Here is a 16,545-nt window from a genome sequence, read left to right on the forward strand (position 1 = left end):
CTTCCCACCCTCAGGGCCGCTCCCCCGCCAGGACCAGGGGTGTAATCCCAACTGCAGGGCTAGGCCACCCAGCTGCGCCCGCCGCCCGGACCGCAGCGCCGGGGCTACTGCTCCCCTGCACCCCACCCTGCCCCGCCCCGCCCGGGCCAGCGCCCGCGGGTCGCGAGTCCGCTCCCGATCCGGGCCGGGTTTCCCCCGCCTCGCTGGGGTCTCCGCCCCTCCGAGTCGCCAGCCCGGGCCCCACCGAGCGTCGCCGCGGGAGCCACGCGCACCGCCCGAACCCTAACCGCTGGGCGCCGGCGCCCGCGAGCCGCACTTTTGCATTCGAACTCCCCGAGTCTGGACCCTCGCGGTTCCTGCGCGTCACCCGAATTTGAGCCTCGGGGCTCCGAAGTGACCCCTTCACGGCACCGTTCGCTGTCTGCGCGGCCATCCCGCTCCGCTTCTCAGCTTCCTGGTCCCGGCTCCGGAGAGGTAGGGGGGCCGCGAGCCTTGAGGGGGCTGGCCTCCTCCACGGAATGGGGGCCGCCGTCCCCCATGGGAGAAAGCCGCGGCGCCCCCAGGGCCAGGCCCCGCCCACTCCCTGACCAGATAACCGAGACCGCCCCGCACTCCGGTGCTCAGACGCGCCATCCCATCAGCCCTCCTCCGCCCCGTCGCCATATCTGTCCCACCTGTCCCCAGAGTCTGCTGCCTCGGGGGACGGACCCCTGCCAGGTTAGACAGCTTCCTTGTGATCTCTCTCCAGTCTGCTTTCCCCACCCCATCTCCTCAAAGGGGCCGAGGGACACGTCTCCCACGGTTGAGGCCCCGGAGGCACCCCCTTCCTCATCCGCTGCCTCTGCCCCACTTCATCCTCCCTCCCCCGCCTCTTCTCCAGGTTTCTGTTCTCTTCCAGCCTCTTTTCTGGCTTTTTCCTTTCTTGGCCCCTCCCCCCACCACACCACCGGGAGAAGGGGGTGTGTCACGATGCTTTCTATTTATAGGCTTCCTGGGTAGGGGGTGCTGTGCTAGAACTTTTTTGGCGTCAGCGGAGCCCTGAGTCATGAGGTGGCATGTCTGTGATTCGGTATCCATGCCTCCTTCCGCTCCCCTCTCTCATCCTCTCTCCGCCGAATCTCCTGTCTGCCTTTTGTCTCCTTTCTGCCCCCGTTCTAGTCCTTTTTGCGCTCCTCGCATCTTGGGGCGCTTTGTGTAGCTGCGCTCTCTTTGTCTCCGCCTCTCTGCTCCCTTTCCTGCCTCTTCCAGTTCCCAAAAGCTGGGACTAATAGGGCATCAGTATTTTTTTGGGGAGGGGGGGGCGAATGGGATGGGGGCGCTCCCAGTTTGCCCGGTGATTACTTCAATCATCTCCTTCTCCCCAGATTGACCATTCATATTTATGAGATTGAAAGAACAGATGCAAGAATGTGGGGATATGGATGGCAAGGGAAATGCTACCCCAAGAGATGCCTGAACTACATTTCCCACAGTGCCCTGGAGGCACAGGGCTTCCTCTGCCTAGACCCTTTCTGGGAATTAAAGTTCAAGGAGTGGGTTTGAGGGTATCATACTGGAGGGTGGGAAGTGATCAGAAAGTGGAGCAAGGATTATAGAGCTGGCTGGCAGCTTTGGCTTGGCCTGGAACCCCTAACCTATTTTTTTTCCCGGCACCCACCTCCTTCAAGGTTTAAGGACCTTGGAATCTTTGTGTCTCCAAAAAGGGGAATAAGAATAGAGGAGTGCCCTGAAAGAAAAGATGGGTGATGAATTGGCAAGCCTTTCTTTCTTCCTTGTGACCCTGGGAACTACCCCACCCCTTCCCTTTACAAACAACCTAGTCGGAGATGTAGAGACACCATTGGAAATAGTCTCATCTTGAAAGCAAGGGAGGGAAAGAAAAGCCTAAAGTCTTAGATCTATTGGATGTGTTCCAGTTTACAAGTTGCTCACATTGTGGCCCCCTTAGGAGCAGGGCCGGGGTGGGGGGGGGGGGAAATTGCTGATGTTACTCCTCACCTACCAGCTTGCATTTTCCAGGGACCCATGGACAGCTGGCGAGGTTGCCTGGAGATGCAGGATAACCTGCTCAAGTTAACCATCATCCTCAGAGCCTGATGCAAGGAGTCTGATGCTTGTTGTTGGCCGAGAAATTGCTGACAGTGGGAGGGAAAGCAGTGGGGTTCCTCCTACAATCCCATCTCTGATTCTGAGTCAGCTCAGCCCTTAGCATTTGGGACCTCTGATTCCAGTCAAGGACCCAGTGATTTCTATCTTTGCTCTTCAGACTAGGTTTGGAGACACACACACACACACACACACACACACACACACACACATACACACACACATTAAAAGGTTATGTGTTTTTTTTCCTGCCTCCCTCACTGGCCTGGAAGCCAGAAAAACTTACAGTCTTGGGCCTCGATTTCCTCAATGTGAAAGGAATGGTTTGAACTTGGTGGTCTCTAATGACCCTAGTTGGGGCTCTAAGAGCCTCTGAGCCTGTGCCTCTGATCCTCTGAGCCTGTGCCTCTGAACTCTCTTACCTGGAAGAGCCTTAGGCATCAGCATCAGACTGAAAAGAAAGAGGGAGATGGTGGTCATGTTTTGAATCTTGTTTGTGTAGCAAGCGCTCTGTGTTCACATAAGTTTTATTTATGGTATGGAAGCTAAAATCACCCCTAACCCACCCTTGGTGCCTCTCCCAAGCCTTGGTAATGTTCTTGTTTGTGTTTTTGTTTTAATATATTTTATTGATTTTTTACAGAGAGGAAGGGAGAGGGATAGAGTTAGAAACATCAATGAGAGAGAAACATCGATCAGCTGCCTCCTGCACACCCCCTACTGGGGATGTGCCCGCAACCAAGGTACATGCCCTTGACCGGAATCGAACCTGGGACCTTTCAGTCTGCAGACCGACGCTCTATCCACTGAGCCACACCGGTTAGGGCTTGTTTTTGTTTTTAAATCCAACAAAGCCAATATCACTCTCCACAAAGTAGTTGTCCCCTAGGATGTTGGTTAATGAGATGCAGGTTGTGTGAGGCGGGGAGTATTAAAATTGGCTGGAAAGAGAGAGGAGGGGGATTTGATCAGTCTGGAGGAAGGAGATCTGGAAATAGTCCTCATGACTTGGGGAGGGCCTCTCTTTTTGGCCCTGTCTCTAGGCTGGGAAAAGAGAAAAGCCAGAGGCCAAACAGGTGCCAGATCCACAGGGAACTGACCCAAAAAGGAGCCTTTGATGAATGGCAAGGGCAGGGAAAGTCCTGTGTTGGAGATGGGGCAAAGATTACAGGAACGAATTTTAAAAGGAGGAAAAGGGAGGAGAGAGAAGAGAAGGGATTCTATCTTTGGAGGGAAGGAAAATGGGGAAGGGACATGGGTGATCTTGGTGGACATTTGGTTTGCTGGAGCCACAACAGAACCCTTTTCAAGATGATCACCTCATACTGGAGTGGAGCCAAGTCTCCCTAAGGAGGGAGTATACGCAAGGAGGAAGGAAAAGGTGGTTTTGCTGAGCCTGGAAGGAATGGCTTGAAATTTTCTAATGGAGCTCTCCATGTGTCCACTCCCTTGGTTTATGTTTGAATGTGGGTGTCGGGTGTGGAGGAACTGGGGCAGCATATATGTGTGTGTGTGTGTGTGTGTGTGTGTATGTGTATCTGGGGTCTACATCTCCCTCCCTTTGCCCTGGAATGATAAGTGACAATGGTAAAAAGATGGTGGGAGTTGAATCCTCCACTTTCCCTGGAAACTGTCCTGGAGAGGGAGTGGAGATTATGGGATTTTTTTTTTTCCTCATGTTGCTCTTATAGAGAGGTGGTAGGGCACTTGAGGAGTATCCCTCCATTATTTATACCCTCCTTCTTTCCTTTGAGTCCTGGGCCTGACAGGGGATGGAGGAGGCCAGGGGCTAGTCTCTGGGGAGCTCACAGGGCCCTGAGTTTGTGAGTGTTAAGACACATCCTGGTTGGGTAGAGCAGGATAGGATTAAGACTTCTTGGAGCTGGTGTGAGGGGGAACTGGAGGCCCTCTATTCCCGGGAAGGTCTGTGTGGAGAGAGGAGGAGAAGCAGTGTTTGTGTAGCAAGGGGCTGTGGGGACTATTTGTATAGAGGAGGCCAGATGTGGAAACAGCGGACTCTGACCCCAATGCCGGGTTCTTTCTTTCTGCAGGTTAATGAAGCTGGAAGCTGGCTGCCGTGTAGCCACCTCAGAGGTCCCTAAGCCTGAAAATGAGGCTGAGCCAGATGTGAAGCTACTTTCAGAACACCTGCCACAGGAGGCCAGGACTAAGTCCAAGTCTGGGTTAGGGATGGAGGCTGAGAAGGAACCTCTGGGGGCCAAGTTCCTGGGGCCAAGCCCAGGCCAGGATCTGGGCCCGAGACTGAGACTGAGCCGTTGGACCTCGTGGTGGCCACATAACCGGAGTTTGAGGAAGTGCTGGCCATCTCGGGGGGCATCTATGGTGGCCTTGGCTATCTTCCCAGCTGCTCCCACATCTGGCTCCAGGACCCCAACCTCACGGTGGTGCTGGCCAAGCACACCAGGGAAGTGGTGAGAACCGAGCAGTGCCTCGGTGAAAAGGGGTGAAGCCATGTTTGGGTGTCCGAATCTTAGGAAGGAGAGGAAGCAGCCTCTCTCCCTCAGCCCTTGTCAGATTGCTGAGGGTATCGAGTAGGCTTTGCAATCAAAGAGTAGGGTATTCAGATCCCTAGCCAGTGAGGGTGGGGTAGGGGACACGTAGAACTCAAGAATAGTGGAGGAGCCCAGCTGGCTCAGTGGTTGAGCATTGACCTACGAACCAGGAGGTCACGGTTCGATTCCATGGTCAGGGCACATGCCCAGGTTGCAGGCTCAATCCCCAATGTGGGGCATGCAGGAGATGGCCGATCAATGATTCTGTCATCATTGATGATTCCATCTCTCTCCCTCTCCTTCTCTCTGAAATCAATAAAATATATTTTTTTAAAAAAAGAATAATAGAGGGACTGGTGAGAGCTTTTGTATTTGAGGATTTGTTTGAGGAGTTTCTGGGGACAAGAGCACAAAAAGAGGGCAGCTAGTGGGGTGGAGGTAGGCTGGGAATGGGAGCAGGTAGAGTGGGGCCAGGAGCCCTAAGTAGGTTGACCTCTCACACAAAGAAGCCTGGTTACGTGAGTGAGCAGAACCAGTTCTGAGATGGGCTCCGGGAGAAGCCAATAGGAAAGGGGCGTGGTAGGTAACCGGGGCGTGGCAATCTCCTGGGGGCGTAGAGCCAGCGATAGGGGGCGTGGCGAGTGGTCTGGGACCCGTTTGCACCCGGAGCTGCCGCGTCTCTAGAGGTGGAAGCGGCCCGCCCAGTCAGCAGTGAGCGTTACTGCCAGGTCTGGAATCAGACCCAAGTACTGAGGAGAGCTCCCTGGACAGGTACCAGGTCTGGCCCGGCGCCCAGAGTAATGATGAAGGAGCGCTCAGCGTGTGGGAAGAGGCGAGCCCTGTGAGCCCAAGTGGCAGAGGCAGGGAAGGGGCCCCCTAACGGCCTGGGGAGTCGGTGCACTTGATCGATGCGAAGAAGACAGCGCTGGTGGAGGGGCTGCGCCTGGAGCCCCGGGAGCGCGGTCAGGGCGTGGCCTGCCTGCTGCAGCGCTTCTGCTCGCAGCTGGGCAGGCGGCAGCGCTCAGGGGTCCAGGTGGCACAGCCTTCCAGGGACGACCAGCGGGACCCCCAGGAGCTGAAGAAATACCTCCTAAACACCAAGCAGGTGAGAAGGACAAAGGGGCTGGGCGTCTTCCCCCAGGCTCAGCCAGTCACCCGTTTTCTTTCTCTGCCGGTTCTACCGAGTGGGAGCCCTGCCCTGGGACTCCCAGTCTTTACCCAGACCCTTTGGCCAAGGGGAAGTCAAACAGCTCCCGGCTCCCAGCTGCCAACCGTCGGTCCTTACTTCTGGAGACCGAAGAGCTCAGGAGCCTAGACTTTGGTGACCCTGCCTCCCATGCATCCATCCTGTCTCCCTTCAGGAACCCAAACATCTGAGCCTTTATCTCTCCCCCCCCCCCCCCCCCCCCCGCTTCCCCCATCCTACCAGCTGATCTGCTGCCTCACTTCCACCTCTCTCAGAGACTCCAGGGCCCACACCCCCAGTTCCCTGGACACTGCACACCGACCTCACCTCTCCTATTCACAGGTTTTGCCCCTGGTTCGTCTTCGCTATCCCCGGGGGACCCAGGCTTTCACATATTCCGCTTCACCCTGCACCGCACGATGTGTGCCCCTGTGGGGCTCAAGCGGGAGCCCGTGGGTGTGAATGTGGGAGTGAAGATGCCGAGAAGCCGAGGCCCCACCGGCTGGCCAGTTCTCCCACCGCCAGCCCCGTGCTCACTTGTGTCCCCCGCAGGGCATCCTTTTGGTCCGATCAGCACATCCGTGCTTCTGGCAGGCGGCGCTACGGGCCTCTGGCACTCTCAAAAGCAGGTGGCGACATGGCAAGCATCTCAGGCGTCAACGGCATGTGCCAGCTCTTCCTGGCGCCCCAATTGTGGTCACAGCTGGCTTATATCTGCCAGGTCGGCTTGGGGCTCCAGCTGGTCCAAGGTTACACGGAGCAGTATTTGCTGGAGGCCACTGGTGAAGTCCCTACTATCTGGAGAAGATGCCGCCCCCTTTCCCAGACCCCCAAAAAGCCCTGCCCTCATTTGCAAGCTCTGTCCCCTCCCGTGCCCCCATCCTTTCCTACTGCTGGTCCCTCTTTCCTTCCCCCTTACCTCTCTGCTGCCCACTGCCAGATCAGAACCACCCAGTTTGGTGGAGCCCCTTGCACTGCTATTGTCCACCTTTTCCCCTTCCTGGGCAAAGACTCTGTTCCATCATAGGCTTCAGAGCTTTTTCCTGTCCTCGTCTGGGAGTGAACGCTTTCCTTCCTGGCTTCTCCCTTCTGACAGTACCTCTCCAGCAGCACAGCTGCCTCAAGCCCTCAGAGCTTGCCCGTTCTCCCCTCACTGCCCTGTGCCTCTAGATCAGTGTCCTCTCCCTTTTCTCTGTACCCCCACCTTCCTCCTCCCTGGACCTCCCAGACACTTACCTCCTTTTCCCATTATCTCTTTATCACCCACCCTGTGTGCAATACGGAAAGAGACCCAGTAAGTGAAGTAGATTTATAATGCTCCCCCTGCTTTGGACCCCTATTTACCCTCTGGGGATGCACCTTTTTGAGCTTGCACCCTCTAACTGGGGTTTCCTCCAATTTTGCACCATGTTGATATTTCACAGGCCCCCTCCTAATGCCGGCAACCAGCGGCAGAACCAGGGGGTTCAGGCTGGAGAATTTGGTGTAGTGGAGGGCAAGTCCCCCAGCCAGTGTGAGGCTGCCTCCTAGTGAGACTGGAACCCACCTCCAGGTATTTCTGGACACTCCTCCCTTTCTCTAGTTCCTTTACACCTTTTGGACTTTGACAGTCTTCTACTTAAATGCAAGGAGTGCCCTGGCTGGTTTGGCTCAGTGGATAGAGCGTCAGCCTGTGGACTGAAGGGTCCCGGGTTCGATTCCGGTCAAGGGCACATGCCTGGGTTGTGGGCTCGATCCCCAGTGGGGGGCGTGCAGGAGGCAGCCAATCAATGATTCTCTCTCATCATTGATGTTTCTCTCTCTCTCCCTCTCCCTTCCTCTCTGAAACCAATAAAAAAATATATTTAAAATAAATAAATAAATGCAAGTAGTAACAGCTGTATTTGCACAGCACTGTCTTCTACCCTGCATCCTCACGTCTGCTGCAGAGGGCGGAAACAGAGACCCAGGAAGATCAAAGTGACTTCCCAGTCCCTCGCAGTAGCCGGGAGCCTCCTCGCAGGGACGAGAAGCCAGGTGTCCCAGGCCCAAAGCCTTCTTTGACGGTGATAGCTTGAAACTACTTGTTGGGACAATGAGCCGCTGCCAAGGACACATTGACAGTGAGCACAGGGTTCACTGGGATGGGATCCAAGACATGGGCGCCAGGAGGTGGGCGGTGGGCAGAGGAGCACCGCTGCTTCACACCGTCCCACTTCCGGCTTTGCCGCTGCCCTCCTCTGCCTCCTGTGCCTGACCTGCTGCTACTCTCCCTGTCGCTTCAACCAAGGCTGTGTTGCAATAAAAACGGATTCTTAGTCCACCCTGTGTTTGTTTTACTTCTCAGTGGGGGGGGGGGGGGGAGGGGGAGGCGCGTCATGACACCCATTACCTTCCCCCTTCCCCTGTGTTAGGACCTTAGCCCTGTGGCAATGGGCTAATGACTTCCCCGAGGGGAGCTAGCCCTTGCCTGCCCCCACTCCAACCAAGAAGCAGAAAGGTGAGCAGTGGCGTGGGGCCCTGCCTAGACCGGGCCCCTGCACCTGGCTGTAGGCTGCTGTCCAAATTCTATGGGCTCTTCCTCCAAGTTCCCCTTGGCATCCAGGACCAGCCTCCCTCAGCCTTACGATCCAGGCTCCAGGCGTCTAACTCCCAGCTCTCGACTCTTTCGCTTGCTTTCTCCATTCCTGGGTGGGCACCAAGCAGAAGGTGGAGCCGCCGCTTCCCGCGGAGCCGACCTCGGGGTGGTGATGACTGCAATCCCAAAAAGTAACACGCGGGGGCGCCAGGACGTGTGCGGACGCGGGCGAGGCAGCGCAAGGTGGTTTCCGTCCGTGTGAGTGTGTCCATGGGCGTCTTTGTGTGTCTGCGTTTCTGTACATGTGTGTACGAGTAAGAGGGTGTCTGGGTGAGATGTGTTCGGGACATCGTGGCTGGTGTACCCCAGAATCAGGTACTCCAAGTGTCTTTGATGAGGACGATGCATGATATGTTGCTATGTGCTGTGGATGGGGAGGCAGGGAACTGTGTGTGTGTGTGTGTGTGCAAGGCGTAGCCTCCCAGTCCCTGATCCGTATCTTGGGTTTTTGAAGTCACATACCTTCAGAGTTTTTACCCCCTTCCACCATCCCATGTGAGAAGAATGAAGGCTCTCAACGCGAATCTCCATTACCCTGTCACTTCTTCAGCATGGGTCTTCTAGGCTAGGTGTGACATTGTGTTTGTGTAAATGGGTGTGTCTCAGAATGTCAATGTAACTCTGAATGATAGTGGGGTGTGTGTGTGTGTGTGTGTGTGTGTGTGTGTGTGACAGGTGGGTGTTGGAGGAGGCTGACTCAGGATTATGGAAGCAAACAATTTCCTTTTTCTTGTTAGTTTGTGGGTATCATCTTTCTTCATGGCGTGTGTGTTTTTCTTTCTCGGTCTCTCCAGTAGTTGTCTCTCTTTGTGTCTCTCCTCATCTCTGTCTCTTTCTCTCCCTTTCTTGGTGACTCATCTCTGCGGCTTTGCCCTCCCCCACCCCCCACCCCCGGCTTCCTGGGTCTCCCTTCCCCCACTCAGGAGTGGGTGGGAGTATGAGGGAATGGGACCAGGGGACTGAAAATTAGGGTGAGCAACCTCTTCCTATTACTTATAATTCCCAGACCTGTCAGTGGCCCCCAGCCCTCGCCCAGTCCCCTTCCCAGGACTCCCCACCCTACTCAACTGGGGTGGCAGAGGATAGGGCAATAATGCATTCTAATGGGGCCATTTTCAGGGGGGGGGGGTGCCTCAGCAGCTTCTTTCCCTCCAAAGTGGAGACCCCTGCCCTTCTCATAAAGTTCCCCCGCCCTGCCTTCCCCCCCCCCCCCCCCGCCCCCATGGCTGACGCAATGAAAGCCTGCAGAGGTGAGTCACCGGTTGGGGGAAAGGAAGAGAAGGAGGAGGAACCTGGAGGTATGGGGGGGAGGGGCATAGGAGGAAAGGGGAAGGGGACCAGCCCTTGCTCTTTTTCTCTCCCAAACTTTCTCAGGGGAAAGACCCAATGCTCCCCTCTCCTGGTTTTCCAAAGCTTTAACTTGAATCATTACTCTGCTGGACCCCATCTTCTCTTACCCTACTGGAGAGTGAGCGATTCAGAAACAAAGACAAAGAGAGATGTATTTGTACAAACAACTCAGAGCAAACACCAGGCATCCCCTCCAGATCCCCATCTCAGCTTTGCCTTTCCCAGCTCTCCCTCCATTTCTCTTTCTTTCTTGTCATCTCCCTCTTTCCCGGATCCCAGGAACCTGTCTCCAATCCAGCTTCTTCCTCAGAAACCCCTAAAGGCAGCAAGGTATGAAGAACACAGTACATCTTCGAGAGGTAGAGTGTGCATGAATAAACTGCCCAGGTAGGGAACTGGAAAGGAGAGAGGCAGAAACAGACCCAGATAAGAGGGATCAAAAACCAGATTTCGGAATCACCAAGCCTAAATTGGTGCCTGGGGCTCCCACCCTCTTGCCATCTCTCTCACCCCAAGATGGCTGAGACTCTTGGGATGCTAATTTCTGAGATGTTCTTCTGGGCTAGAGTGGAGAAAAGGAGGCGTGGGGAGTTGGGGAAGAATGGAGGAACACTCTGCAAACTGGGGCAAGGACCCGAACTTGAGGGCTGCAGACATGAGTGGCTCGGATTCTGAGGCTTTATGGCATAGAAATCTAGAGAAAAGGTGAATGTGGGGAAGGGGCAGGAAAGAGCACATAGAAGTCCACATAACCTCTAATATATACCAACAGACATGGAAGGATCCAGAGAACTGCAAAAGACATACGTGTACACACACACACACACACACACACACACACACACACACACACACATTATTGACGCACCAACCCAGGCACACGTTCCAGACCCAGCAGATACCCAGACTCAAGACTCTTAACTACACAGGTATACTGGCAGAAGGAACCCACACCCATTCACACACAGATACCTGGAAACAGGCAAAAACACAACCACACACACTGGAAAAGACTACATATTTAAATCGGAACACGACCACTCTTGGCTCCCCCAACCCTCTTTCTTTTTCTTTCCTCCCATATATTTCACTAATCTCTGTACACATATACACACATGTACATACACACGTAGGTGCATGTCCACATACATGAGCCCACAGTAACACAGTTTCTCTAGGTGCCTATCTCCCCTCACACTTAGTCGCTTAGCCCCATCAACCTCACAGTCTCCTCCGTGGCTCCCCCGCTTTGCCTGGCTCTTGGATGGCTTCCCCTCCCCCTCTCCAGATGTCTGAGCCATCTCTCTCTGATTCATCCTCCTCGGGAAGGTAATGTGACCCCCTCCCCATTCCAATGCTCTCAGTAACCACACGGGGAAAAGAGGGAGATGGGGAGGGAAAGGAAGAATGAGGGGGGCACAAGGGCAGCAGGAGATCCTAGATTTGTTGTGTGGGGGTGAGGTACTGCTGTGGGGTCTGTTACCCCCTCCTCTCCCTTCTTTCCTTGGCATCTCCGCAGTCACCTTGGCTTTCAGTATTTTTTCTTCCTTTTGCCTGTTCCTTCTACCTTTTCCAGATTCCCTCCTTCCTTCTTCCCTCTCCTGCTGTCTTCTCTCTTTCCTCTCTCTCCTCCTCCCCACCTCTTTCCTCGCAGAGCTGATGGGCTTTCTTCTGGGAAAGTGGAGCCACTGATGGAACCGAGAAGCCACTGTTGGCTATAGAGGGAAAACACGTGAGTGATTGTGTGTGTGTGTGTGTGTGTGTGTGTGTGTGTGTGTGAGAGAGAGAGAGAGAGAGAGAGAGAGAGAGAGAGAGAGAGAGAGAAAGAGAGAGAAGAAGGAGGAGGAAGAGAAGGAGGAGGAAGAGGAGGAGGAGGAGGAGGAGGAGGAGGGTTAGTGCTAGGAAGAGATGAGGAGGGGGTTGAGGACTGGCTCTGACAATCTGAGCCCTGTGTGTGCCCATGGTAGCCCTGTGCCTGCAGCTCTTGTGTGTCTGGTGTGTGTCATTGTAACTCCCCCCTTTCACTGCCCACGCCTCCGCACAGCTCTCTGCCTGCACCGAAGCCCCCCTCCCTCCCCTTCATTCCTGCACTGGCGGCTCCCCTTGGCTCCCTCCTCTCTCCCCTGCCCCCTCCTCATTTCCGTCCCCCCTCCACCCCCGCCCACGGCTGGTCTCCCTTCACTGGACCCGGCTTGCTGGTAGATTCTCTTTGCGCAGTCTGTGCGTCATCGCCCCCAACCCCCCGGAACCTCTAGCGGTCCATGCCCCCAGCCCCAGCCCTTCTGGCCGGAGATACGGTCGAGGGGTCGGGTTGCAGTAAGGGGCGTTCTCTGACGTTGCATGCCCACCCCCACCTCCCGCTACGTGTGTTTCAACCTTCCCTTCAAGCAATGGAGAGAGCTGGAGTTGAGCCACCGCCCCCCACCTGCGCACCCCCCTCCCCACCTGGTTTGCTCTTGCCCTCCAAACGTCCTTTGGTGGGGGGCGGGGGGAGAAGGAGGAAAAGAAACTGAAGGGGGATGGGGAGTGGTGGGCTGAAAGGTGGCACAGCAGAGGCGCCAACATACGCTACAGAGTCAACTGGACAGACACACCTTTTTCTTCAGACACGCACCGACAGAGTACAGACACGACAGAGCCACACACATCCTCAATCTTTTCCTTCTCTTCCAACTTGGACCCTTTTCGGTAGGATTACCAAAACCGCAAGATCCACCCATCTGCCCCGGCCCAGGGCCGGCACCCCGCACCGCGGATCCGCATACAGCGCCCGCACATCTCCTTTCTCAGGTTCACGCCGTCCTTGGGCGTGTTCCCTATGGACCCTGAGATCGGAGGATGGGGAGACTGCCCCTACCTGCCCCGCTTTGGATTCCTTATCCTCCCCCTCCCCAGCATGGATTTCTTACTGGTGCCCTGTCAGACCTGGGAGTGCCCCATCCGTTTCGCGATGCGGGCTCCCGCCGCTGCAAATTGTTAGGTAAAACCCACCCTCCTGTCTTACAGTGTCTCTGCATCCACCTTTCCATTCATTCATTCATCCTTTTCGCCTTGTCCCTCCTTCATTCATTCATAGCCCCCAACCCCGCCCGCCTCGACATTTCATTCATTCATTCATTCATTCATTCTTTTCCCCGGTGCTCCACTAGCGCACGCCCCTCCAGCCGAGGACCCCAGTACGCAGTCGCAGGCCGGGAGAACACCGCTTCCTCCAATCGTTGGGCATCCTCCCGCCTCTAGGCGCCCGCCCGCTTCCCCATGAATGAACATTGACGTCAATGGGGCGGGACAATCCCACGTGACACTGCGCGCTCCCGTTTATAAGGCGGCAGCGGCGCGGGCGCTGTCCAGCGTGCTGAAGCCGGAGCGAGCGAGCCGCCCGGACCCAGCTGAACCCAGCCCACTGGACGCCAGACCTGGACCATCGATCCTATCCTAGCCACCTCTCGGAGCCGAGGCGGAAGCGTTCCGATCTTCCCCTGTCCCCACCCCGCCTCGACCCTCCTCTCCACCTCCTGCGTCGTGACACCAGCTGGTAAATACTCCACTGTCTGTCCCTCCAACCCTGGCAGCGATGGGTGTGAGGGAGGGTTCTCTCCCCTCCCAGATGGGGGTGTTGAAAACACATCGGGGAGCCCCCCGCAAGGGTCTCTGGTAAGTGGGGAGTCGCCGCTTTTTTCTTGCTGCTGAAGTCGCCCACGCACCATCCAGAGAGTCCTGTGGGGAGGGAGCGGAGATTTCCTCCTTATCCTCACTGCTTAGTACGTGGGCGCGGGCAATGAGATGGCTCAGAGAAGGGGGCGAGGAGGCACAGTGGGTGCGAGGGTTGTGGGCATTTTCCCATTTACACGACTCCAGAGATCGGCACATCTTCCTTCTTTGCGCCTAAAGGTCCCTCTTCTGGGTAAGGTTAGGGGAAACCCTGATTTCCTGATTAAAGGTGGGGGAAAGGAATGTAGAATCAGAGAGCAGAAAATTCTTAAAGAAATCCTTTCTTTCTTTCCTTCCCTCCTATTTTTCAGTCTCCGGCAGTCCCCTGGTCATGAAATCGCTCAGGTTGCCAGTTTCCGCCCTCTTCTGCTTCCTTGTACTGATTAAGGGGCTGGGAGGAGCGCCCCCCGGGCGCCTTGAGGTACAGTCACCTCCCCTCAGCTCTGAGCATAAAGAATCCGTAGCTGGGAACGCAGTGCCCGGGCTGAAGGATGGTCGCACCCCAGAGGTCCGAGCCGCTCGAAATTCAGAGCCGCAGGACGAGGGAGAGCTTTTCCAGGGTGTGGATCCCCGGGCGCTGGCCGCAGTGCTGTTACAGGCACTTGACCACCCGGCCTCGCCCCCGGCGCCAAGCGGCTCCCAACTGAAGCCAGCGGAAGAAGCAGCAGAAGCTCTGTTAACCGAGACTGTGAAAAGCCAGACCCACAGCCTCCCAGCACCAGAGACTCATGCGCCCGCGGCCCCGCCTCGCCCTCAGATTCAGGAGAATGGTCCCGAGGCGAGCGACCCCTCTGAGGAGCTTGAGGCGCTGGCTGCTCTGCTCCAGGAACTGAGAGATTTCAGTCCGAGCAGCGCCAAGCGCCAGCAGGAGACCGCAGCAGCAGAGACGGAAACTCGCACGCACACACTGACCCGAGTCAACCTGGAGAGCCCCGGGCCCGAGCGCGTGTGGCGCGCTTCCTGGGGAGAGTTCCAGGCGCGCGTCCCGGAGCGCGCGCCCCTGTCACCCCCGGCTCCCCAGCAATTCCAGGTTCATATGCCCGAGAGCCGCCCCCTTCCCGAAGCCCACCAGTTCGGGGAAAAAGTGCCTTCCCCCAAAACACACCTAGGCGAGGCATTGGCACCCCTGTCCAAGGCGTACCAAAGCCTGGGCACTCCCTTCCCCAAGGCGCGCCGGCCGGAGAGCTCACTCCTGAGCGGCTCCGAGGCGGGGGAGCGCCTTCTACAGCAAGGGCTGGCTCAGGTAGAGGCAGGCAGGCGGCAGGCGGAGGCCACCCGACAGGCCGCGGCGCAAGAAGAGCGGCTGGCGGACCTGGCTTCGGACCTGCTACTCCAGTATTTGCTACAGGGTGGGGCCCGGCAACGCAGCCTGGGGGGTCGGGGGCTGCAGCCGGAGAAGGAGCGACTGAGCGAGAGGGAGGAGGAGGAGGTGGAGCAGGAGAGACGCGGCGGTGAGGAGAGGGTGGGGGAAGAGGACGAGGAGGCGGCAGAGGCGGAGGCGGAGGCGGAGGAGGCGGAGAGGGCGCGGCAGAACGCGTTGCTGTTCGCCGAGGAGGAGGAGGAGGACGGGGAAGCCGCCGCTGAGGACAAGCGCTCCCAGGAGGAGATGCCCGGCCACCATCGGCAGGACGCCGAGGGGGCAGAGGAGGGCGGAGAGGACGACGACGACGACGAAGAGATGGACCCACAGACCATCGATAGCCTCATTGAGCTGTCCACCAAACTCCACCTGCCAGCGGATGACGTGGTCAGCATCATCGAGGAGGTTGAGGAGAAGCGGAAGCGGAAGAAGAACGCCCCTCCCGAGCCTGTGCCTCCCCCACGGGCTGCCCCCGTGCCCACCCACGTCCGCTCCCCGCAGCCCCCGCCCCTCGCCCCCGCCCCCGCTGGAGACCAGCTGCGGGATTGGAACGAGGTGCTCCCGCCTTGGGATCGGGAGGGGGACGAGGTATTTCCCCCGGGGCCCTACCACCCTTTTCCCAACTACATCCGGCCGCGGACGCTGCAGCCTCCTGCTGCCTCGCGCCGCCGTCACTACCACCATGCCCTGCCGCCTTCGCGCCACTATCCCGGCGGGGAGGCCCAGGCACGGCGCGCGCAGGCGGAGGCAGAGGCGGAGGAGCGCCGGCTGCAGGAGCAGGAGGAGCTGGAGAATTACATCGAGCACGTGCTGCTCCAACGCCCGTAACCGGTCTCACCCCGAGCGCCACCGCAGCGCGTGGTCACCCCCCTCCGTGTCGCTCCTGTCCCTCTGGGTATTTGCATGCGTCCCGGCCCCGCCCTCGCCCCGCCTCGCCCGCGGACTGCGCGGAGGGCCAGGCATACCTCTTCCTGGGTCCAAAGCCCGAACTCCCCAAACTCACTCATGGCCGTCCCAGGGCCAGCGCAGGCGAGCGGATGGTTTGTGCGAGCTCCCTCCCGCTGTCCCCACCTAGTTCCCCAGTTCCATTTGTGTCTATTTCCTGCCCTTTGGGCCTCCCACAGCCTCTCCACTCTCTCCAAATCGCTGTGAATTTACCTTCTTTCCCTTCTCTCTTGTAAATACCCCTCACGGAGGAAATAGTTTTGCTAAGAAATAAAAGTGACTATTTTATTAGGACTTTGTTCTCGGTTATTCACCCGTCCCCTTGGGTCTGTGCGTCCTTCCCAAGGGGCGGTGAGGGAAACGCCAGCCACAACACCCATCTCCTCCAGCTTAAAAGGGAGGGTTGAGTGGCGCCAATCCTTTTTAAAACTGTATTTGGGGGTAGAATTGGCTCACATCCATTTGGAAACCCTAAATGGTGGTTAAAGTCATGGGTTCTCAGGGCCTGGCAGAGAGATGCAAAGTAGATAAGGAGCCACAGCTCTGGGCTACCTAGGAGGCTCTTCTCTCTCTCTCTTTTTTTAATTTAATATATTTTATTGATTTTTTTTTTAGAGAGGGAGAGGGATAGAGTTAGAAACATTGATCAGCTGCCTCCTGCACACCTCCTACTGAGGATGTGCCTGCAACCAAGGTACATGCCCTTGACCGGAATTGAACCTGGGACCCTTCAGTCCGCAGGCCGATGCTCTATCCA

General features: G+C 56.9%; 2 protein-coding genes across 2 annotated transcripts; both read left to right on the top strand.

The window, feature by feature from the left end:
* Positions 1-394: 394 nt before the first annotated feature.
* Positions 395-7,335, top strand: NAT16 (N-acetyltransferase 16 (putative)). Its single transcript, XM_054714169.1, is given in 7 exon segments — positions 395-717; positions 4,158-4,283; positions 4,349-4,571; positions 5,512-5,724; positions 6,380-6,587; positions 6,976-6,979; positions 7,230-7,335. Coding segments are annotated over 6 exon segments (876 nt in total). The 5' UTR covers positions 395-717; positions 4,158-4,161.
* A 5,794-nt stretch (positions 7,336-13,129) lies between these two features.
* Positions 13,130-16,070, top strand: VGF (VGF nerve growth factor inducible). The gene is made up of 2 exons (XM_008141437.3): positions 13,130-13,307; positions 13,795-16,070. Exon 2 carries the CDS (start codon positions 13,815-13,817, stop codon positions 15,669-15,671), a length of 1,857 nt encoding a protein of 618 aa, XP_008139659.2. The 5' UTR covers positions 13,130-13,307; positions 13,795-13,814; the 3' UTR covers positions 15,672-16,070.
* The last annotated feature ends 475 nt before the right edge of the window (positions 16,071-16,545 follow it).

The sequence above is a fragment of the Eptesicus fuscus genome, chromosome 4 (genome assembly GCF_027574615.1).
Source record: "Eptesicus fuscus isolate TK198812 chromosome 4, DD_ASM_mEF_20220401, whole genome shotgun sequence".
In the NCBI taxonomy this organism is placed as follows: Eukaryota; Metazoa; Chordata; class Mammalia; order Chiroptera; family Vespertilionidae; genus Eptesicus; species Eptesicus fuscus.